The 24,094-nt window shown below is 55.4% G+C and overlaps 2 protein-coding genes across 2 annotated transcripts in view; one reads left to right on the top strand and one right to left on the bottom strand.

Moving 5' to 3' along the window:
* The window catches only part of CRMP1 (collapsin response mediator protein 1), a 69,477-nt gene extending 56,679 nt beyond the window's left edge, over positions 1 to 12,798 (top strand). Inside the window, exons 10-14 of the mRNA XM_069495937.1 lie at positions 56 to 197; positions 532 to 702; positions 7,104 to 7,283; positions 9,829 to 9,994; positions 12,707 to 12,798. Of these exons, the coding sequence (XP_069352038.1) occupies positions 56 to 197; positions 532 to 702; positions 7,104 to 7,283; positions 9,829 to 9,994; positions 12,707 to 12,798 (751 nt within the window). The remainder of the gene's footprint in view (positions 1 to 55; positions 198 to 531; positions 703 to 7,103; positions 7,284 to 9,828; positions 9,995 to 12,706) is intronic.
* A 7,468-nt stretch (positions 12,799 to 20,266) lies between these two features.
* Positions 20,267 to 24,094, bottom strand: part of EVC (EvC ciliary complex subunit 1) — an 84,083-nt gene continuing 80,255 nt past the window's right edge. The window contains exons 19-21 of the mRNA XM_069496570.1: positions 23,124 to 23,217; positions 22,305 to 22,416; positions 20,267 to 21,740 (exon numbers count right to left, since the gene is read on the bottom strand). Of these exons, the coding sequence (XP_069352671.1) occupies positions 21,656 to 21,740; positions 22,305 to 22,416; positions 23,124 to 23,217 (291 nt within the window). The 3' untranslated portion in view covers positions 20,267 to 21,655. The remainder of the gene's footprint in view (positions 21,741 to 22,304; positions 22,417 to 23,123; positions 23,218 to 24,094) is intronic.

Genomic DNA, 24,094 nt, shown 5'->3' with positions numbered 1-24,094 from the left:
GTCAGGGTTTGCCCTTCAAAGTGAACTCAGATCTGACCTCCACCTTTCCTTGCAGTGGGGACCTGCAGGTCACAGGCAGCGGCCACTGTCCCTACAGCACAGCCCAGAAGGCAGTGGGCAAGGACAACTTCACTCTGATCCCCGAGGGCGTCAACGGGATCGAGGAGCGGATGACCGTCGTCTGGGACAAGGCAGTGGTAAGGTGTCGCCATCTCTCCTCTCAGGAATGTCCTAGAAACACCCGGCCTGGCCCATCAAAGCCAAAGCGTTAGGCACTCTAGGTTCTCAGATCTTCCTTTTGCACTAGAGGCAGAAGTGGCACCAGCCAGGCACACAAGGGCCGTGCCTCCGCGGCTGACTCCATCTCGGACGTCGCCAGGCCCTGTGCGCTCTGAGGCTGGCGCATTTTCAGCTGGGGAGGGGAGAGACACCACGCCCTGCGGGGGCCCAGCGGGCAGGCTGGCCCCGTGCCCGTTCCCCTCCGCCTGGCCCCGCTAGAGATGCTGTCTCATCAGTGGGTTTTGCCTTCAGGCCACTGGCAAGATGGACGAGAACCAGTTTGTCGCTGTCACCAGCACCAATGCAGCCAAGATCTTTAACCTGTACCCAAGAAAAGGGCGGATTGCTGTGGGCTCGGACGCCGACGTGGTCATCTGGGACCCAGACAAGGTGAAGACCATAACAGCCAAAAGCCACAAGTCGGTGAGTCCTGGCCTGTCCGTGGTGCTTAGGGAGATGATGCTTGCGCTGTGATCATTTTAGGAGCCTCAGGTTAAAAATGATTTATGAATTTTACAACCAGATATGATCTGATATCTAGCCTAATTCAAGTTTCTCCTCTGGCTGGAGAGATTGGGAAAGGGCTTTAAGCAGGCCTAGCCGAGCCGCTGCTGTGCTCTCCCGTGCTCACTCGCTCTCCCTCCTCTCTTCTCATCTCCCCCCTCTCCTCTCCTCTCCTCTCTTTCTCCCCCCTCTCCTCTCCTCTCCTCTCTCTCTCCTGCCTCTCCTTTCCTCTCCTCTCTTTCTCTCTCCCTCTCCCTGTCTCTCTCGGTGGCTCCTGCCCACAGACACGTGCATTCTCAGCCACCTGCCCCTGCTCGCAAGCCCGTGCTGTAAGCCACGGGGCTCAGAGAGGGGAAGTGTTAGGCCCAAGGTTCTTTCTTCTGTTTAATTATGGAGCTGGAGAGGATTCCATCTGGGATCCCAGAAACCTCCCGCTTGACTGTGGCCGGCTGCTAGTAGTAAGACAGGAGTGGCCCTGAGCACCCGAGGGTACACGTTCTTCCACGTTCCACGCCCCCCGCGACGCTGGGTATGTCTGCCCTGTATCTTCTGGGCCCTTGAGCCTGCAAACCCACCAAAGACACGGAAATGGCACAAGACACCTTCGCCTCCCTGAAGGGCTGGCTTCGACTCCCACTGCGGTGGCCTCGGGTCCCGACGAACACTCACTCTCGCAGATACAAGGGGCCACCGGTCTCTGGGCCTGTGAAGGGACACAGGCCAGGAGCAGAGCCCGTGCACACGGTGTCGACCTGCGGCGGGAGTCCTCTCAGCCCCCGGGGTCGCTCACTCGTGAGGGAGGAGACGGCATGCATGGGGAGGGGACAGCAGGCACAAGGAAGTCCCATAAGAAAGCCGCAGGAACTGCTTGTAGCAGCCATGAGCATGGCTCCAGGTCCCCGCTCGGCCATGAGAGACGAGGCCTGGAGAGCAGGGGTCTCGGCAGCTGTTCACTGTCCTTGTCTAGCTCGCCAGTTTGGGCTCATCCGGGTGACAAACAATGTTCCTAACGCCACCGGTGGCTTCCTAGCTCCCCCGTCTCCAGGGAGCAGGGTCAGGAGGGGACAAGCCCAAGGCTGCCCTCCTGTGCAGAAAGGCTGATGCTGTTCTCGGCGCGCACAGCTGAGCAGGGCACGCGATCGCGGTGCCCAGCGCTGTGCGTGCTGGGACGTGTGCACACGCTACGCGGGCCCTGTGAACACAGGCGGGCGATGGGAGAATGTTGGAGAAGGTCTTGCGAACGAGTGGGTGTCTGAGTCCGCTTTGTGGTGCTGTAACAGAATCCCACAGACTGGGTAATTTATAAAGAAAAGAAATTTGTTTGGCTCACGGTTCTGGAGGCTGGGAAGTTTAATCACTTCTTTTTTTTTTTTTTTTTTTTTTTTTTTTTTGAGACAGAGTCTCACTCTGTTGCCCAGGCTAGAGTGAGTGCCGTGACGTCAGCCTAGCTCACAGCAACCTCAAACTCCTGGGCTTAAGCGATCCTCCTGTCTCAGCCTCCCGAGTAGCTGGGACTACAGGCATGCACCACCATGCCCGGCTAATTTTTTCTATATATATATTTTTAGCTGTCCATATAATTTCTTTCTATTTTTAGTAGAGGTGGGGTCTCGCTCTTGCTCAGGCTGGTCTCGAACTCCTGAGCTCAAACGATCCGCCCACCTCGGCCTCCCAGAGTGCTAGGATTACAGGCGTGAGCCACCGCGCCCGGCCTTTAATCACCTCTTTTTTTTTTTTTTTTTTTTTTGTTGTTGAGACAGAGTCTCACTTTGTTGCCCAGGCTAGAGTGAGTGCCGTGGCGTCAGCTTAGCTCACAGCAACCTCAAACTCCTGGGCTTAAGCGATTCTACTGCCTCAGCCTCCCGAGTAGCTGGGACTACAGGCATGCGCCACTATGCCCGGCTAATTTTTTCTATATAGATTTTTAGGTGTCCATATAATGTCTTTCTATTTTTAGTAGAGACGGGGTCTCGCTCAGGCTGGTCTCGAACTCCTGACCTTGAGCAATCCACCCGCCTCGGCCTCCCAGAGTGCTAGGATTACAGGCGTGAGCCACCGCGCCCGGCCCTTTAATCACCTCTTAACACCATCACGATGGCAGTTAAATGTCAGCAGGAGTTGGGGCGCGTTCGAGCCATCGCAGAGGGGGTGTGCCACCCCCGCCACCCGGCCTCGGGGGCTGCCTCTTCTCCCAAAGTGGTCCAGTCCGCTACTCGGAGGCCACCTGCTGAGGACCGGAAGGCGCAGACGGAGCACGTGGGTGCTCTCGCTCCCCCAACGCTTCGGGTGCGGTCGGAGGCGTGCCTGCTTCTGCGGCCGCCCTCGTGGTCCGGCCAGATGCTGCTCGGTACTTACTCTGTGCTTGGCATTTTCTGTCCATCGTCTCGTTTAATACTCAGGGCACTCAGCTGAGTCAGTCTGTCGTCGTTCATAAATAGGGACCTGCTGAGCAAGTTCCTGTGGCCGCCCTAGCCAGGTCCGCTAGCTGGGTTGTCTAGACAACGGGAGTGTCTTCCTTAAGTCCTGGAGGTGGGACGCTGGCAGCCGGGGCGTCGGCAGGGCCGTGCTCCTTGTGAGGGCTCTGAGGGGGGATGTGTCCCAGGCCCCTCTGGGGCCCAGCGATCCTTGGTGTGCAGGCGCCTCGCCCCGGCCTCGCCTCTGTCATCATGGGTGCTCTCTGTGTCTTACAGTCTTGCAAGGATGCCAGTCAGCTAGGCCGCCATACCCCTGTGTGACCTCATCTTAACTAGTGACACCTACAAAAACCTCATTTTGAAATAGGGTCCCATTCTGAGGCCTTCGACGTACCTTTCTGGGGCGCACACTCCGACTGCAGCGATGGGGCGTGCGCCTGAGCTGGCTGAGCTGAGCAGTCACCGTCTTCAGCCTGAACTCGGGAGCCTTCACCCCTCTCCGTGTGGGGCCGGATTGGAGCCCTTCTCCCAGCAGGAAGAGGGCAATTTAGGGCACCATGGGGCACTTTGGCAAAGTTTGATGTTCTCTGTCCAAAGCAATGCCATTCGCATCCTGCAGGGAAGTAATGTTTTCAGAACAGGGATTGAGAAATGCTGTATTAATGCTTATTTTTATAGGTTTTAAAAAATATTACCTTTCTTTTAACATTCCTTATATAGGGAGAAATCATTCCTTATATATTGATCAGTGATTAAATTTTTATTTTCTTTTACCTTAGTGGAAAACATTTGCTTCCAAGTGCCACATCATAGGTATATGTTTGTACATCCACTGGCAGTTAGGTTTTTAAAACTTTTTTTATTGATAGATAATTCACATTCCATAAATGTCACCATTTTGAAGTATACAGTGTAGTGGCTTTTAGTGTATTGAGAAGGTTGTACAATCGTCACTGATTCCGGACCATTTTCATTAACCCTCCAGAGAAATCCTGTCCCCACTAACAGCCAGTCCCCATCGCCCCAGCCCCCAGATCCTGTCCACACCCATCTGCCTACCTTCTTTCTCTATGGACTTGCTTGTTCTGGACATTCACGTAGATGGAGTCATGCAATGTGTGGCCTTTTATGTCTGGCTGTTTTACTTACGGACAGCAAGATGCCCCATGGCGCAGCGCGGCCATGCCACTGTCCTCCTGTGGCTGGGTAGACCACACTTTGCGCGTTCGTCAGGTGACCGGCCAGCTTGCAAAGGGTTAGGTAAAAGGAACTGGTGACAGCAGTCATCCCTGGGAGGGGATGAGGGAGCTGGGGCTCATGGATGGAAGAGAAAAGAGGTGTTTTTTAATCATAATTGTTGGTACTGTTCAAATTTTTTACATTGTTTGTGTATTGCTTTTGAGAAATGAAGTGATTGACTTTTAAAGTTCTACATCCTTGTGAAATACAGTACGTGACATTTGTAACATAATCCAATTCTTGTAAGAATTCCCCAAGGTAGGAATTTCCTTCAGTCAGGAGCAGGGCAGCAGGCCCGCCCTGGGCTGCGGGGGCGGAGGGTTGGCCAGTCCCACCTGAACTTCAGCAAAGTGACAATCACTCCCCAGTGGGCTCACTCCAGGGGGTCTCAGGAAGAATTAGATTAGCAAGCGCTAACTCAGAAAACAGGTGGTCTGCCTGCATCCTGAGAGGCAGCTGCCAGCAGAGAGGCTGGCACAGTGTTGACAGAGCTGTCTGCAGAAGACGGTTTGTCTGAGAACCCCAGTGTACACCTAAAAATCATCAAACGTATAAGTGAATCTATTGGGTGATTATAAATCAGTATAAAGAATTGATAGCTTTTCAATGAAATAATTAAAAGCTACTTTGGAAAATAGAATGGAAATCCAAATCCTGTTTCTAATAACAGTAAAAACCAAAGACTTACATAAATTCAGGGACTTTTATGCTAAGAAGATTCGATATAGTGAGCATCTCAGTTCTAATTTAATCCATAAATTCAGTATGATCCCATCAGAAAATTCAATAGGTTTATTTTTTTACCTAAGAAAGCAGAGCTCCTGGATGGTAAATGTGAGAATAGCCAAAATACTTCTGAACAAAGAGACAACTAAGGGGCGAGCATGAGTGATCCTAGTTATTAGAACATATTATAAAGCTACGGTAAACCAAACTGTTTGGCATGGGGAGAGGGCCGAGAACTAGACTGATTGGTTTATATTAAAGGGACAGTTAAAGTTAGCTAGGAAAGAGCGGCTACTCAAGCAGTTGTTGTAGGATACCTGGCTACTGTTACCACCAAACAAACTCAAAATGGATCAAAGATTGAGATAAAATGAAACTATGAACAGGCTAGAATAAAGCGTACATTAAAAAAAATAATCACTTTGAAGGAGAGAAGACCTTGCTAAACATGACACAAAATTTAGAAATTGCAAAGGAAAAGATTGGTCTATTTGACTACTGACTACGTAAAAATTAAACAAAATCATCCTCTGTGTGGCAAAGAACAAACAAACAAAACAAAACAAAACCACTTTATGTGAGTTCCAGAAGCAGAGGACAAGGGGTAGGGGAGTGTTTGCAACGCACGTAACAAAGGATGCATTCTTTAACATTGCCTGTGTACTTAGACATCAATTAGAAAATTGCCAAGACTCTAAGAAATGGAATAATGTGTAAAAACATAACTAACACAGTAAAAAATATAAAATGGTGTGTGTTGATTTTAAAAGAGACCCAATCTCACTAATTAACAAATGCAAATAACAACCATGAGGTGCTGTTTTTCGCCTGTGCTGGCGACTGAGACGCAGGAGTTTCATACACGTTTCCTGCAAGTGGCTACTGTTTAGCAGACGCCGTCAGACTGCGGGAGGGGCGCGCTCCTAGAGTGTTGCTGGGGTTGGAAACTAGTGTTGCCTTTTTGGAGGGCAAATCTGTCAGAATTGAAAATCCATTTACTCTTCGTTCCCAAACTCTACACCTACAAACATGTTCATGTGGGCAAATGGCGTTTCAGCATTGTTTTTAGCAAAAGCACAGAAATGACCCACCTGTTCATCCTGAAACTGTGTGAATAAAGGACAGTGCATTCTCTGATGAAGTGCAGTAGAGCAGTTTAGCCACGTACGTGTGCTGACATGGAACAGTCTCCGAGGTAGGGAGAAGAATGAAGGTGAAAACCGTCTCCAGGGAGTTACGCGTGTGTGAGACAATTATTCACGCATGGAAACACCTAGAGATGCAGAAGAAACTCTTGAAATCATTCGCCTCAGACAGAGACAGCAGAGACACTTACCTTTTTATCAAACAGCTTGTGTACCATTTTATTTCTTTCAATCGGGTATATGACCCATTTTTTAAATAATAAATAAAAAGCAATTGGCTAGTCGTAGTTAAAAACAGGGCCAAGTATTTACTTTAGGTATAATGAAAGGAATGTGTGTTTTAAAGGAAATGTCCTTTTGTCTTTCAAATTAACAAAAAAAGAAACAAATGACATTACCTAACTTGGCAATATGCAACAAGTGCCTTAAGAAAGCTCATATCCCTTGAGCCAGTAACTTGATTTTAGCAAACTATCCTAAAGACAGGATATTTTATTGAAAAAGACACAAAAATGTCCAGTATAGTCAGAGTAGCCACATTGCATCACCCCAGGGGACCCCTCTTCACATTCATGATGGCCCAGAACAGCATTAATTTGATGATATGAAGCCACCAGCAGCGTAAGTGCCCAACAGTGAGGTGTCGCTCACGCACACTGTGGAGCATATGGTGGACTGTTACACACTCCTGGGAAAGGTATTTCCCCCACATGCTGTGAAATGATGTTAGGCAAAATCACTGTTGTGAATGATCTTGGGGCGTGGCGAAAGTGACGCTGGTGTTCTGGCCGAGCAGGCGGTCGAGTACAACATCTTCGAGGGCATGGAGTGCCACGGCGCCCCGCTGGTGGTCATCAGCCAGGGCAAGATCGTCTTCGAAGACGGAAACGCGAACGTCAGCAAGGGCGTGGGCCGCTTCATCCCGCGGAAGCCCTTCCCTGAACACCTCTACCAGCGCGTCAAAATCAGGAATAAGGTGAGCGGGCGCAGGACGGCGGCCCAGCTGACGCCCTTTCTCGGGGAGTCAGGGCCTGACGTGTACAGAGCTCGTACATGTCACACCTGGGAGCCTCCCTTTCCTTACCTGCTAAGCGGGCAGTGACACTGTCCTGTGCCCCTGTCTCAGGATGACAGTGAGCATCAGACGCGGCCAGGCAGGGTCTAGGGCTTTGCAAACTGTAAGGGGTTGTGCACCGGAGGGTCGTGGGAGGGAGCCGTCCTGCAGCACCCTAGGGAGTCCCCCACCCCCATCAGAGGTGTCAGAACCCTAATGCTCAGAGCCGTGAAGGGCTTAATCAGAGTCATAGAGCTCGGAGACCCCCAGGCCTGGCCTTGTGATGGGGACAGACAACCCCTGGTGTCCTCGAGGGACGGCTCCCTTCAGAGCCACCCCTCCCCCACCATCTCTGCACCTGTCTTTCCCTCCTGTCCTGGAAGGGTCTTAGCACTGGCCCCAGGAGATCTGTCCGGCAGGGTAGGGTCCGCCCCGTCTCTAGTGCAGCTCAGAGGAGGGAACTTCCTCACAGCTGAGATAAACGCCCACCTATGGCCGGGAACTTCCCAGCACCACAGCAGCCTGCTTCCCACGTGGGACAGCTGATGCTGTTGGCCAGAAAGACCAGCTGTGTGTGTGTGCATGTGTGTGTGTATGTGTGCACATGTGCATGTGTGTGCACGAGCGTGTGTTGTGTGTGGTCCCGCTCTTCTTGTGCTTCATGAATGGCACCACCACCAATTTAGATGGCAAAGTCCAGAGACCGGGCATTCCCAGACTTCCAGTGCCCCCTGGGATGCCCTGCGTCTGTGTGCTGCGGTCCCTCCGCAGCTCCCAGAAGGTACAGTCCCAGGTCAGAGACACCAAAGTGCACAGAAGCTGTGCGTCAGACGGGAAGTGGTGGACGTGCAGCAGAAGCAAGTCAGGTCCGATAAGTGGCCAGGTGCAGCCGAGGGCTGCGTGAGGACAGGGAACTCACGTACATCCCTAGGGGGACACCCACTCAAGAGGCAGAGACACTCCTTGGCTGGCTTCATTCCCTCTACAGTGGTCTGAACCTGAGGCCTGTGGCTAAAAGTCAGCTCATGACAGCAGGTGCCTGATTGCAAATGCCAAGACATCAGTTTGCAGAAGACAGAGGGCCAGGGGTCTTGGGCCCCAGGACCCCTTCCTCATGCCTGTGGGCAGAGGCCAAGCCCCAGGCCAGGCGAGGGAAGGACCTGCACAGGGAGTGGGGGTGGGGGTGGCAATGAAAGGGCATCGCCCGGGAAACAGAGCAGGAGGTGCAGAGAGGAGGGGCTTGGAGTATAGCAAGGGCCCAGGTAGTCATGGAGCAGGGCTTCAGGGCCAGAGGGAGGACTGTCAACAGCATGTGCTAAAATAAGCCTACCTGCTATAGAGAGGGAGGAGCCCAGGGTGGGGTTGGGGCTTTGTCACCTGCTGTAGAGGAGGGAGGAGCTGGGCCTGGGGTCAGGGTGCTGTCATTGTTCCATGGTGGGACCCTGTGCAGTTCCTGGACACATGCTGTTCTCCAAGCCTGGAGCAGATGTCCTCCTGCCTGTGGCCGTCCTGTGATCACTTGGGCTGCTGTTGGCAGTTTCCAGCAGGCTGACCGCCTCCCACCTGGAACCTCTGCCTCCAGGTTTCTCTTTTGCCCAGGCAACCCCCTCCCCATGGGGTTGAGTCCCTGGACCCACGCCCTCCTTCCCGTCCTCCCGCTAATCAGCTAAGGTGTGCTCCCTTACTGTCCCTGAGCCTTGCTGCCCACAGACCTGGCCCACTTGTTACCCCTCTCTGTACTGGGTTTTCTCCCTCCCTGTCTCACCTCCCCAGTCCTCCCTCCTTTCTGGAATCATTTTCCAAACAAGGTACCTGCCCCCAAATCCATGTCTCCCTGTGGCCTTCTGCAAGAACGTAGGTGAAAACGGGCTGCCAGTCTGGGATTCAGAGGTCCTTTTGGGGGGTATGCAGTAGTGTCAAGGAAAGTGATTTCTTCTTGGAGATGAATTTGGGGACCTCTTCTGTATGTATGTGCGTGCGTGTATGTGTGTGCATATGTGTGCAAGTGTGTATACATGTGTGCATATCTTTATGTATGCATGTGTGTATATGTTTGGGTGTGTATATTTGTGTCTATATGTATGTATACCCATAAGTGTGAATATGTATATATAATGCATGTATGCTTATGTGTGTATGCTGGTTTACATGCATGCATGTATTAATGTGTTTGCATGTGAATGCATGTGTGGTGTGTGCATGCATGCGTGTGGATGCATGTGTGTGATGAGGGTGCATGTGTGTATGTGGGGGTGCATGTCTAAGTGTATGTGCACATGATATGTGCGTGGTGTGTGGGTGCATGCATGCGTGTGTGTGAGGGGTGTGTGTCCGTGTGCATACATACATACATGCATATCCGAGGTGACCTCAGGTTTCTCTCTCACCCTCTGGGCTGTGCCCCACCTGGACGGAAAGACACACATGCACGTTGTCCATCAGGCACCCTCTCCTTCCCTCTGTTTAGGTTTCCGGATGGCAAGGGGTTTCCAGGGGCATGTATGATGGTCCCGTGTACGAGGTGCCAGCTACACCCAAATATGCAACTCCCGCTCCTTCAGCCAAATCTTCGCCTTCCAAACACCAGCCTCCGCCCATCAGGAACCTCCACCAGTCCAACTTCAGCTTATCAGGTAGGAGCTGCGCGGGCCCTGTGCCAGTGGGTGTGGAAGTGGGTGTGGGCCACTCTCCTCCTGTCCTGGGCGGGCGGAGTGGTCTGGGGCTGTCACCACGTCAGCAGGGCAGGGTCCATGTCGGGGAGCAACAGGTGATACTGACCTCGGTTTACAAAGAGTTGGCCCCACACTGGCGCTGTGCTCCTCTGCACCCTGGGGACAGTTTCACTCTCTTATGGTGACTGGTGACGGTGGTGGGGAGGACCCCGAGATGGCAGCAGCTGCCACTTGTTGGGTGTGTGCTCAGGCTGTGCATCCACGGCAGGTCACCAGGCAAATTCACAGCCCACGAAAGCATTCATCCTCCCAGCTCTGTGTGCAGAGTGGTATTATCCCTATTTTTTAAAAGAGGAAACTGAGGCCCCCAGAAAATCCGAATACCAGGACTTGCTGCTCAACAAATGTGTGTCAGCAAAATCACCTGTTGATGCGACCCAGTAGACTCACCCCAGGCCCCCAGGCAGACGCCTGCGGCTTCACCTGGTGGCCGAGTTGGGGGCAGGCACGAGAGCGTGGCCCGGCCTTTGTGGGGCAGGACATTGGAGGTGCCGGCTACACCGGGCTGGGTGTTAGGAGTGCGGTGAGGACTAAGACATGGGTGGGCAGCTCTCCGTCCAGCCTGGAATCAGCCAGCTTTTAAAAAAGGGCCAGATAGCAAATTCTTTAGGCTTTGTGAGCCGAGAGGCAAAATCCAGGATATTATGTGCAATAGCCATTTAGTATGCAACGGTTTAAAAATATAAAAACTATTCTCAGGTTATGGACTGTTCGAAAACAGATGACGGACCGACTTTGGTCAAAGATCCATAGTTTGCCAACTCCTGGTCGGAAAAGGTGGTACACTTAACAAGAGAGTGGGAGGGGCAGGGAGAGCCAGAGGGTCAAATATCAACTTAAATTGTGGGGGTGGGGAGCCCATCACCCGTGCGGGCGTGGTGACTCGGTGCTTATGCAAAAGGCCATGAACCCGCCCACCTGCCTTTCCTGGAGCAGGTTCCAGTGTTTAAAGGAAACTAATAGGTTTGCACAAAATGGACCCTAACTGCAACTCAAGAATCTCATCTGCTGCTCAGTCAGCAAAACAGGGATTGGCGTCAATGCTGGGAAAAGCCGTGTGGGGCAACACAAGCTCTCGAGGAGGTTGCACACGGGCCCTCTGTTCTCTAGTCACGCAATGAAACACTGCACACTTGCAGTTAAACATGGACAGCGGGTCCCTCCTTGTTATCCTAGAACAAGAACAACGGGGAAATGAAAAGCCTGTTAGCGCCCCCTCTCCGACGCAGCCCCCACCCCGCGTTCTCCTGGTTTCCCTCTCGGTCGTCTCCGCAGCCCACGGCACGGCCCTGGCCAGCCTCGAGGCCGCTTGACAGGTGTTTTCATTTGCTGCCAGCAGCACAGGTGCTTCAGTGTCAGCAACCTCTTCTCAGATGCCCCTTTAAATACCTGCATGATGGTGCACTGCGAAGACAAAGCATGGTCTAGCGTCCCTTTGTTCTACAGGTATTTTCAGAGTGCAGACATGTAACCAGCAAGGTACAAATGCTCACGAGGGAGAAAGGTATTAAGTGCCAGGCCTGATTCCTGATTCCTCGGCCTTTAGGAGGTTCCTGAATTACTGGGAAGACAGATTGTCTACAAGTGAGACCAGGGGAGAAAAGCAGTCAGTGCCCCGAACCACACCGTCAGTGGCGCAGGCAGATTGTGCGGTGTCAGGGTCAGCAGGGGCTCGTCTAGTCTGCTGCTCTTATTTCTCAGAAAAGGAAATGAGACCAAAGGGGTAGGGGTGTCTTATCCCAAATTGCCGAAGTGCAAGGCACGGTTTGTGCTAGAACCTGAGTCTCTACCTTTCAGCATTATCCACCCTTCGCTGTTCACTCATTTAACAAATCTTTGTTGAGTGCCAGGCACTGGCCTTGCTGCTGGACTTTTAAACCTTTCAAAATTGCAAGAGAATACATAAGATTAGAACGGATGGTCGGCTTTGAAGATTTAAAACAAAAGTTGTTGCCCCCTCCCCACTCCACACTCTTCTGCCCACTTCCAGGGGGGCGACCCGGCCTTGAGTTGCTGACACGCACATGCGCACACTCATGCACACACCCCATGCACGGAATTCCTGTGGAGCGTGGGACGCTGCGTGTGAGAACACGGGCTTTGTGACAAGCCAGTTTGGGCTTGAATTCTGGCTTCGCCCCCAACAGCTATGTCCCCCAAGGCACCTGACCTGAGCCTCAAATTCCTCGTCTATAAATTAGGGATAAAAACACCCCTTTTGTGGTAGTGTTGTGTGCTTTAAATGCAGTAACAGATGTTAAAGCACCAAATCTGTGTCTGCACACAGTAGGCACTCAGTGTTTGCTCCGCTGTCTCGGGAACGTCAGATTCTGTTGGGGAATTTCACAAGGAAAAGCATAAGGTGGTCAAGGGTGTGGGAGGGTGGCCCCCGGGCCTGTCGGGCACAGAGGAGAGCGGTGGACTCTGCGGAGGTCCGGGGGCTCCCAGAGGTGGTCCTCGCTGAGTCCCGGCCCAGTGGGCACACGGGGGGCATTCAGAGACGGGCGCATCCTCCCAGGCAGCCCCGACAGCGTACACGGCCTTCAGGAGCAGCCGCAGGCACGGACGCGAACAGATCTCGCCCAGAAATGACCGGCCCTCTGTGTCTTTCAGGTGCCCAGATAGATGACAACAACCCCAGGCGTACCGGCCACCGCATCGTGGCGCCCCCCGGTGGCCGCTCCAACATCACCAGCCTGGGATGAAGGCAGATGCGTGATGAGCTAGAGCGAAGGATTCTGGGAATAACGTCCGTTCCTTTTCCTGTCAGTGTTTTTGAAACCCACAGTTTTAGTTGGTACTGGTGGAGGGAGGGGGAAATTGAATGATGTTCTTGCCGTTTTTGGTTTAGGAAGAAGTGGTACTAGTGTGGTGTGTTTGCTTGGAAATTCCTTGCCCACAGTCGCGTGTTCACGCTGAGTTCGCCTCGGAGCATGGTGTTTTCATTGGCCTTTCTAGTGAACCACAGTTTTAGCATCGTCTTGTTCTGTCCCTTCCACTGCTAACTCCACTGGCTCCGCGACTCTCTGCGTGGCGGTTCCTTTGCACCCTTGTAGCTGTTCTAGGATAGTCGATGCATGTTCCTAAATTACGTATGCGAGTCTGTGAGTGCGTCTGAGGGGACGTTGCCAAGGACTGACGGAGACACGATGCCAAGACCTTAAGCCTTCAGGGGCAATTCCAAAACTCCTACGACGAAGATGTTTACTCATCGCTCCCCCCCAAGTCTGCGCTAGAAAGAAGCCAGCCCCGCCCCGCCCCCACTGAGGCCCCCCGTGAGTTCTCGGGATGGCAGGGGACGCCACGTCCTGCGTCAGACACCCTGGTCTCTGTGGCACTTGTGACTCGCCATGCTGTCTTTCTGGTCTGTGTGTGCTCTTCCAGCCAGCTCTGGGCGTCAGGCGAGCCGGGTTCACACTAAGGAAGGGGCTCCCCGTCCCCATCCAGGGCTGACCACGGCGACAGCTGCTCCCGGGTTGCCTGAGTCCTGGTCCCTCCGAGGCGGTTGACGGGGCAGTCATATTTTTAAGGTTTTGTACAAAGTTTTCCTTTGTAATCACCCCCATTTTTACTTAACAACCCACCTGTTGTGGCTCTGATTTCTGAATTCAAAGCTTGTGAAAAAATAAAGAGAATAAACTGCGCGCCGGCCTGACTGGGTGTTTTCATTTCAGCGGTGGTGTCTGGGTTGGGCCAGGTGCTTGGCTGTCCCCCAGCGTGATGACAAATGGCGGTGGCTGCTCCCTGAGGACCTGCTCTTGGCAGACCCTGGAGGGCGTGGAGAGGGGAGGAGGAGAGAGCCAGCCCGTGAGCCTGGGACGTCTGCAGGGTGAGGCCCGGACCCTGAGAGCCATGAGGGGAAGAAGGAAGATGGCTGGCGGACAGGCTCCTGAGACACGGGTTGGAACGCGGCGTCCGTGCCCGCGGTTCAGCCTTGCCTTGGCTGTCTCCGTGTTGTCCAGTCGCCCACGCTCCACATTCCTTCTCTCCAGTCCCAGGAGCCAGAGAGACATTAAAGGAGGATTGGAAAGTCAGGCCAAGTTGCTTGCTTCCGTCAGCCGCTGGTAGTGGCAGTGATGATGATGGTGGTGTTGGTGACACAGGCTGGTATCTGCACACCACTTGGTATATGCCAGGTGCTCTATGAGCTAGGGACTGCTATTAACCCCACTTTACAGATGAAGAAACTGAGTCACAGAGAGGTCAATCTTGTCTAAGATCACACAGGAAGTGGCAGAACCAGGCTTTGAAGCCCAGATCCAGGCAGTTTTCCTCAAAGTCCAGAGACCCTCGCTCCTGGCAATGAGCTGTTGTCATTTGAGGCAGATGGCTTTGGGTGGTCTGGTCCTACATCTCCTTGAAGGTTTTAGTGTGTTCCCCTCCTCTGCCCTTCAGCCTGGCGAGGACACCTTGGTTAAGGTCCAGAGATGTGCTGGCTGAGAGACAGTTACAGACGTCCTCGAAACACAGCTAAACACTGAGAAAGATCTAGAACGGATGGAAAGGATTTTTGATGTTCAGCCTTGGCCCATTTGGACTTCTAAAGGGCAGCACAGGAAACTTCCAGAAGAGTAAGGTACGCCTCCTCCCCTGCCCCCCTCCCCCCACTCTCTGCCTCCCTACCCGAGTCCCGTGGGGGTGAAGTGGAGGCCGGGCAGCTCCGGCGTGCTCTCTCAGTCCGATGGGACCTTTGCCTGACTCCCAGGCCACAGCCAGCATCATCTGGAGCCCGCGTCCACCTGCAGGTGCCCCAGGACCTCCGAGAGGCATAGTCAGAGGGGACGGGGTCCTGGTCAGACAGACACATCTTAGCTCCTGGAGGCCAGGCTGCAACCTTCCTTTTAAGGCACATGTTTTTCTTCCATCTCTTGAGATCTTGGGAGGAGGGAGCTTTTCCCAGAAAGCTTTAGGGGGAGGCTATTCATTCTCTCATCCATTCACCAGCATCCTTGGTTACCCCTAGCCACGGAACATGACATACGGCTCCAGGGATCAGGATGCGGACACGGTGGTGGGGGCATTATTCTCCCTACCACAGTAGTCTCTAAGTTTTCTCCTAGAAGTTTTGTCTTTCGCGCTTAGCTCTGTGAGCCACCTCACAGTGATCTTTATGTGCAAGGCAAGGCAGGGCTGAAGGCTCTTTTCCCATGTGACATCCAGTTGACCCAGCACCATTTATGGAAAGACCACCCTTTCCCCCAGTAAATTGCAACGGGGGGCCGGTGTTGTAAACCAGGTGATCGTAAACATGCGGGCCTCCCCGTGCAGTGGTCCAAGGGTGTGCTGCTAAATAAAGGTTGAATACTGGCTTGAGGGTAGGTAGGTTATAAAGCCCTGGTTTGTAGTGTTTGCTGATTTCTATGGACCCCACTTCTGGTACCAATTTTCTGTCTTAGTCCATTTTGCAGGGCTACAACTGAATCCTGAGACGGGCAACTCATAAGGAAAAGAATGTATTTCTTACAGTATGGAGGCTCAGTCCAAGATTGAGGACGTGCACCTGGCAAGAGCTTTCCTGCTGGTGGGGACTCCGCAGAGTCCCGAGGTGGCACAGGCCATCACGCTGTGTGGGGGCTGAGTGTGCTAGCTTAGGTCTCTCTTCATCTTCTTAAAAAGCCACCAGTCCCTCTCCCATGATGACCCATTCATCCATTAACCCGTTCATCCATGAAAAGATTATTCATGAAGGCAGCGGGCCCAATCACTTCTTAAAGGCCCCACCTTTCAATACTCCCACACTGGACAACAAGCTGATCTCAGCCAGCTTCAAGCTTTCAACATGAAGTCAGTGAGCGTGGAGTCCACGCAACGTAACGGTTGGCTCTGATGTCCCAGGAGGGGCTGGTTCTGGCCCCCCTGCATCACCTCGTTCCTCTCTGCACCGGGCTGCATACTGACTCTTACCAAGTGAGACATGATGGGCAAGACCTTTGCATTCACTTTTCTTCCATCCCTGTAAAGCCCAAACCATTTTCAGATGCCACCTGCACTTCCATGACATGTTCTGGACCACAGGGTTGGTTTGGCCACCTTGGACATAGTGCACGAGAGGGTCTCTGCCCTTAGCCTGCTGCCAACTCTCTAAGACACAGCTGAGCCCTCTGCTGCAGAAGTGCACAAGGACCCTCTCTGTTCTCCTTCCAGCGCAGAAAGCGTGGGCTTGGTGATGCGCATTTACGGTGTCATCTGCCTAAAGTTTCTTTCCAATTATGGAGTGAAAGGTACAAAAAAGGGATTCCTAAACAAAAGGGACTCTTAGCAAACTGAAGTTTCTGTTTTCCACTTGGTGCAGACCTGCGGAGGCCTGCAGGAAGGTACTGGGGCCTGGGCCCACCTGGCTCCGGAGCAAAGCTCTTACTCACTTGCTGGTGGCCCTGTTCCCAGGAGGAAAATCACGGCATGGCTGTGCCAGGTCTCCAGGGCCCACTGGGGATGTTCTGGAAATTCCATCAAAACCCTCAGGCAGCCTATTCATTGTTCCTGGTTGTGGAGCGCAAAGTCTTTCCCTACCAGGGAGCAGTGAAATTCCCATGTGTAGCTGGGGATCCCGTTGATGCCTGGGTTGTGGAGGGGCAGGCAGTTTGCAGTGAGCAGAGCCCCCAACCCTGGAGCAAGAAGGCCACTGTAACCTCCACCTGCCTTTGTCCAGCCTACCGTATTTGGAGGTCAGCGCGATGCCCGCAACCTCGTGGTTCCCCTTTCACAGCAAACAGGGGCGCTCCGCTTCCCAGCATTCACCCGCCCTCTCGAAGAGCCGTCATTCTCCCAGCTTAACGTGGGAGTGTAGCCATGTGGGCGAGAGCCCAGTGCAGGGGATCCCTCCCGAGGCCCCCACTCTCCCCGAAATTCGCCTGCCTCTGCTCACCTCTGGGAGGGAGGCAGCCGCGTGGCCGCCAGAGAATGAGGACACGGGCAGGGTCAGGGCTCTAGAACTGCCAGGGCCCAGAGTTCGTAGGAGGCTGAAGGGCTGCAAGCCTGGGGGGCGGTGCCTTAGCTCAGGTCCTCCGAGGCTCGGTCACTAGGCAGGGCTAGACGTGAGCAGGACATGTACTGGGGGAAATGCCTGTGAGGGGAGGCGGGGAGGGCGCCGGGGGGCTGAGACAGCGGGCAGGTTGGGATGCAGATCTGAGCGCCAGGAAGGAGGGCGGCGGCCGGCCTCCGATGCCCCAGGACGGTTTCAGCAGAGTAAGCACAGTGCCCCGTGTCCCTCAGCAGAGCCCCGTCCCACAGGCGCAGGCCTGCCTCGGGATCCTGTCCCTGGCGGCCGGCTGGGCAGGGCAGGGGCCACCTCCACGCCCATGCAGGGAAGGGCCCGGAGCGCAGCAGCTGGGGAGGCCGGTCATCTTCACTCCTTGCCGCCGGGGACCTGAGAGGTGCTTATTGCGGCCACCACACTCAGAAGAAGGTGGACAAGCAGCCAACCACAGACAAAGTACAGCCACCGGATCACAGGCCACTGGGGAGGGCGGGAGCTGCATCGGGATGGGACAGTGGGGGCCCAGTGGGGGAGAGATGGATTCCCGGGTCTCCTGCCCAAGCTGCTAACTCAGGATTTCCGAGAGAGGCCTGAGAATGTTTTTAACGTGCGCCTGGGGAATTCTGAACGCAGCCCACTCTATAGACCCCAGGAGGAAGAGTATTACACAGCCTCCCGCCTCCCCCATTCCTCCCCCCGCGTGACGGTGACCGCCTGTCACACACTGGACGTCACTTGGCTGGCCGGGGACAGTGCGATGGGCGTGCGTCCCGGGGAAAAGTCCGACACTAATCAGATTGTCACCCCACTGCACACTGCCAAGTGCCCTCGGGGCAGAATAGAGAATGCTGCGTCCCACCACGCCTGTCTCCGCAGAGGCGGGGTTTCCGCTCTCTGGGGGAGAAGTGTGGGGGACCCCCAGCACCCCTCTCTCTCATTTTTCTCCAGGGAGGGGTCAGTCTGGGAAGAAGGAGCCCCCTCCTTTCACGAGGAGAAGGCTGGCCTCAGGAAACACTTCGCGTCCGAGGCTGTGCTGGCGACTAGAGAACAAGACCCAAAGTACGTGCGCGGCCGCGCCGGCCCCACCGAGGCCCTCCTGTCTCTTGCCCCGTCCCTCCCGAGGCACAGGAGGGGCTGTTCCCCGAAGCTCCTGTGTCCATCTGGAAACCGGACCCCCTGAGAGGAACGCAGTTGCCTCCCATTCCTTCCCCGCAATTCCACTAAGCAGAGACTGAAACTCACATCACGGGGGGGAGGCTGAACCTGAGACACCACGTGGGGTCCGGGTGAACTTCATCCCAAACCGCTGGGAAGGTTCAGTTTCCCGAGAGCCGTTCCCCTCCTGGCCGGCTCACCCCCACCCTCCCCAGGAAGAAGGCACAGCAGCATCGGGACCTCGTTTATGGGTCGTCACACCCGGCTCCCCCGTGCTATGCAAATTAAGTGAATTTTATGCCTTTTTCTGCTCTGGATCTGCCTTTTGTGAGTTCATTTCCAGGGATCCTTCAGAGGGGCGCCTGCCCTGCGCCCGCAGCTGCCTCACTCTGAGCTCAGCAGAGCTGGGGCTCCCGTGCAGACCCCGCAAAGCCCCAGGGTGTGCTTGGCCACGGCTGTTCACCGGGATGGTTCTGCACCGTGCGCGACACTGTGTCAGGGGTTCTAGCTGCAATCGGTTATGACCACTGTTCCCTTTTCCTCTGATGTCCCTGCAGAGCAGGTGACACTGGGGAGGCCTGGGGCGTTTGGGGGAGCTGGGTGAGGGTTAGTCGGGCTTTGTGGGCCATGTTTCTCTGGGTCCCACTGTACATGTCTGTGTATGGTCCTGGCTTGGACAAGAAATAAAGGAATGTTACGTATCCCCGCAGCCCAGCCCGCCCGTCCCTGCAGCAAAGCACGCGGCACTGAGTCTAAGGGGCCAGGGCAGGGGGGCTTTCTGAAGATGTGAGTCCTGAGTCAGTGTGGAGGGCGGCTCGGAGCCAACAGGGCAGAGGGCTGGGGGTGCAGGGGTGCACATCACGGGCAAGGACCCGAGGCGGGCAGGACGTGAAGGACACAGGCCGGGTGCAGAGTAAAGGGAAGGGACACCGGCCGGGCTGGGGGTGAGCTCAGGCCAGGCCCCACTGGGCCTCCCGGTCCATGGAAGAGTTTGCTTTCTCACCACAAAGCCAGGGAACGCCACCCACGGCCATCGGTCACATCTGTGCTGGAGACAACGTGGTGAGCAGGTTAGCGGGGCGGGAGCAGAGATCAGCGCGCCCTGCCCGGGGCGTCGGAGGAATGTTGGATAAGACGGGAGAGTCCTGGGGGAGTGCGGGGTCTCGAGCTCAGGTCGGAGGGTGCCATTTCCATAAAGGAATTTATTCCCTAATTCATCTCGCTGTATCAGCTCTCGCGGCCCCTTCCAATTCCACCTCTGCCATCACCGTAACAGCCCATAATAAGAACCGGGGATGGTGACTGAAGCGGGGGAAGCTGTGTGAGATGTGTCCTGGGTCCCCGTCACTGATCTTCATGGCTCAGCCCCTCCGTCCTTCAAGCCCTCATCCGCGTCAGGGTGTCCCCGAGCCTGTGCCTGGGTGCACGGTCCAGCATCCAGTGTCCTCCCCATCACCACGGCTCACTTCCGTCAGGGAGGCGGCTCCACATGGAGTCTCCACTGCGCTCCGCGGGGAGTGGCAGGCGTGGGTTGGCATGTGATGAACACACGCAGTCCACAGGCCTCATCACGGAGCTCTGTGCCGGGCGGCGAGGTTGGGGCAGGGTCCCATAGCAGGTGACATATTCCCCTGGGCCAAGGAAGCCACACCTACAAGCAAAATGATGATCCCTGCAGCAGCCAGGGAGTCCCGCTGCGGGACTGTGGAGTGGGGAGCCGCCAGGGGACCTCTCCGAGGGGCGGGGTTTGGGTCGGGCCTTGGCATCTTTAAATGGATGCTTCCAGAGATCTAGTGTCAGGGTGACGGGCGAATCCCCGTGCTGCCAGCGGGTCTGCATTTATCAAATCGGGCATCCCCGTCACAGGAGCCACCTGCCTCAGAGGGCCTCTGCACGGAGCACCCATGTGACAAAATACAGGTGATTTCTATGCAGAGCAGGTTCTGAGACTATGGCACCAAGGAAGACACAGCTATTTACAAGACTCCACAAAGGAAATATTTTATTGAGCCACAAGAGGGAGCTGTTGGTTGACTTTGGAAATGGCACCTCCGCCCGTCAGGAAGGACGCCCTGGTGGTGGCTTTCGGTTAGTTTTCCAGGAAGGAGCCTCTCTTTCTCCACTGACAGGGTCTGATTTAGGTCTTAAGAGATGAAAAATCACAAATGGCCCAGAAAAGCCACGGGGCCCATTATGTTCTGGGAAGTAGTGGACATATCAGCTGTCACATCCTGGACTTGAGCAGGGCAGACTTTGACTCTGATCAGCAGGTGACGACCCCGAGGGACACTGGGCAACGGCTGGAGACATTTTTGGTTGTCATGGCCGGTGGCGGATGCTACTGGCATCTCGTGGGTGGAGGCCAGGATGCTGCTAAACGTCCTGTAGTGCACAGGACAGAGAATTACCGCGCCCCAAACGTCCACAGTGCTGGAGTTGAGAATCCCTGATTTCAATGAAAAGAGCAATTTTCTCTCCAGGTGGGGAAGGCCCCTCCTGGCTGTGGTTTATGTGTGGCTGTCTGGAAGCTTCTGGATGTTCTCATCATCCATCAGGAGAAGCAGGTGCCCCCAGGGACATCACTCCCCAGGGAGGGGCTGCTGCCCAGTCGAAGGACTCACCCCCACCGGTGTCACCGTGGGCTGGGCAAGGGCTCCCTTCCACGTACTCTGAGTGCCTCCCAGAGACGACACTGCTGCAGAACCATTATGTATCCGTGCGTCCTCAGCCCCCAGGTGGGTCAGGACAGGCCTCCGGGCCAGGGAGTCCCTCGCAGGGCCACTGGGCCTGAGAACCAGACACCCCCACGGTGATCAGGCCTCAGCTGCCAGCTACACCAACGAGCAGGAAAATACAAAGCCGGGAATTGGTCCCGAGGAGACGCTGCGCCGCCAACGGCCAGGGCACATGGGAGGGAGGGGAGGGGCGCGGGAGGTGGCAGCGACAAAGGCCTCAGATGAGAAAACACCAGCACCGCGGGAGCCCCTCCCTGCTATTCGCGGACAGGCTGGGGACAGAGGGCCCGGGGCTCTAGTGAGACCACCTACGCTCAGGGAAGGCAGGCTCGGTGGCATCAGGACCCAGGGCGGGGGCTGGGGTACAGGGAACCAGGAGAGCCAGGGAAGGGGGAACCTCTGCAGAAGAGTGAGATCCGTGAGGACTCGAGCCGGTGCTCAAAGCCAAACGACACGCAAACTCGCAGACACGCGTGTCTGATGCCGGGCTCCCGCTGTTCTCAGGCCACGGGGCCTGCCGTCCTCATCCGTGCCTTTCAGCATCCGGGCTCATCCCCGTCACGTCGGGGCTGTGAGGCCGAGGGGGAACCCACGCGCCCTCCCTCCTCGCGTCTCTCAGGCTGCGGGACGGGAGGCGGCGTCCACAGCGCACCCAGGGCCGGGGCTTCAGGTTCCGTCCCCCGCACTGGTCTGAAACTACACATTGATCCCTCTCTGGAGCATCTTCTTTGAGCTCTCCCTGTCACCAGCGTCACTTTCCTGCTGACTCAGCCTTTTGCAGCTTAAAACAGGGAGGAAATGCGGCGGTTAGGACTCTGGTTCCTGCCTGCCCCATGCACAACTCACCCGGCTGGACTAAATGAAAAGGCATCACTGGTGATCAAAGCAGTTTTCACTATGACATGCATTGTTAAGAAAACAAAACAAAACAAAACAAAACAAAAAAACCCCAGTTTCCGTTGTCGGGTGGGGGACGATTCAGTGCCATGACTGAGGTGCCCCGGGACAGATCCACCCTACTGCAAATCCTGAAGCTGTGTACCCAGTGGCCAGCCCTGGTGACAGAGGGCACTGTCCAGCTGTTCAGGCCGGACCCTGATGGGGCATGGAGGTAGGTCACAGCCTGCCCGGCCAAATGGGACCCCAAGAGTGGCAGGGACGGTCAGACCAGCACTTCCCGTGACAGCAGGGTCTGCTGTTCTCAAATCACGGCGCCGCATGGCTCGTGTCTCCGGCTTTCGCAGCAACGCCTCCGAGAGGAGGGCGGGTTCCCTGCCCAGGGGTCAGGCACACGGTGCCCGCACCGTCCTCACCCACAGGCAAAAAGCTGGGGACCCCGTCGTACCTGAGCGATCCCGAGGTGTGGTCCCCGGAGGCAGGGTCCTCATCATTGGGCACCCCGGGGTCGGCCCTCTCCCTGAGCAGGGGCTTCCTCCTTTTGGTCCTCAGGGGCTTCTCTGTAGAAGACACATGATCCCAGGCATTCTGTGACTTTAGACAAATGACAACTTCTCTCGCCTCAATGCAACCGGCCTGCCGTTTCTGAGCACCCGCTGAGCACCGCCACATGGGTGCTCAGCACCCTAGGCTATTACTCCCGTTTCACTGATAGGGAAACTGAGGCCCCGAAAGCCAGCGGCGCTGATCGGAGCTAGAGCTGGGATCTGAAGTCAGGTCTGCCGGGCTCGCGCTGTGCTTCCTCCCGCTCCACCCCACCGACTCTACGACTTAGCAAAGCAGTAAGAAGCTGGAAACAGCCCCAGGACGGTGGCCTCTACTGCAACGGCCTTGTGTCTCTGCACCACCGTCGCAGTCACTCTCCCCTCGCCAGGTCACAGCATCCTGGGACATCACTGGAGTTGCTGCTGGCAGGCGGGGGAGGAGAGCTTACCATCCCCACTTCACAGATGGGGAAACAGAGTCAGAGAAGAGACGCGGCTGGGGAGCGGCAGACCCAGGAACCAGAATCACCAACAGCCAGAGAGCAAGCGGCCGGTGGTGTGTCCTACCCGAGCCTGATCATTTACAGCCAAGCGCTGGAGGCTCAGGGAGGTTGGGTGCCAAGCCTGGGGCCACACAGCTAGTTAATGGTGGAGGTGGGACTAGACCCGTATTTCGCAGCCCCAGCGCCTCCTGCTCTGCCGCAGCGCCGTCTGCGACTCACCCGGCAGCCCGCGCTTACTGGGGAACAGTTTGCTCTCAGCAAGGGGCACTCGGGCCAGGGCCGCCAGCTCAGAGATGAAGTTCTGCTCGGCTTCCTGGAATGCAAACAGAGAGATCGGTGGGGCCTCCCCTGCCTCCCTCCGCCTCTCCAAGTCCCTCTCCGCAGAATGCGGTTGACACCCTTGAGGCTGGCAGGACCCTGCCGCCGACGTGGAGGAGAATTTTCTAAGACGCCTCCCAGAGACTGAGGAGCAGGGCGGAGGCAGCTGGGGGAAGGGAGTTGCCGCTTGCCAGCTCCTGCCAGACAACTGTCGACCTCATGCCTCCGACCCCGCTGTACAGGTGAGGGCACTGGGGAGAGATGGCCCCGGTGGCCCGCCATGGCGGCAGCAGCCGCAGCAGAACAGGATCCAGCCCACTTCTGCCGCCTCCAGAGTCTGGGCTCTCACCTGCCGGAGTTCAACCAGGCAGACCTGTGTCCCGTGACTTAACTGTGTGGCCCTGGATGGCAACCTAACCTCTGCAAGCCTCAGTTTTCCCATCTGTAACTGGGACTATAACAGTGACCACCTCCTCAGGTGCTGGCGGATGACATTAGATGGTGTGTAAAGTTCTCAGCTCAGCGACCGTCTATAACAGACCCTCAATAAATAAGCATCAACAAACATTGCTGTCTTTTTTTTTTTTTTTTTTTTGAGACAGAGTCTCGCTTTGTTGCCCAGGCTAGAGTGCCGTGGCGTCAGCCTAGCTCACAGCAACCTCAAACTCCTGGGCTCAAGCGATCCTCCTGCCTCAGCCTCCCGAGGAGTTGGGACTACAGGCATGCGCCACCATGCCGGGCTACTTTTCCTATTTTAGTAGAGACAGGGTCTTGCTCTTGCTCAGGCTGGTCTCGAACTCCTGAGCTCAAGCGATCCTCCCACCTGGCCTCCCAGAGCGCCAGGATTACAGGCGTGAGCCACCGCATGGCCC

This window comes from Eulemur rufifrons, chromosome 20 (genome assembly GCF_041146395.1).
Source record: "Eulemur rufifrons isolate Redbay chromosome 20, OSU_ERuf_1, whole genome shotgun sequence".
In the NCBI taxonomy this organism is placed as follows: domain Eukaryota; kingdom Metazoa; phylum Chordata; class Mammalia; order Primates; family Lemuridae; genus Eulemur; species Eulemur rufifrons.
This window is presented reverse-complemented; position numbering and strand designations above follow the sequence as displayed.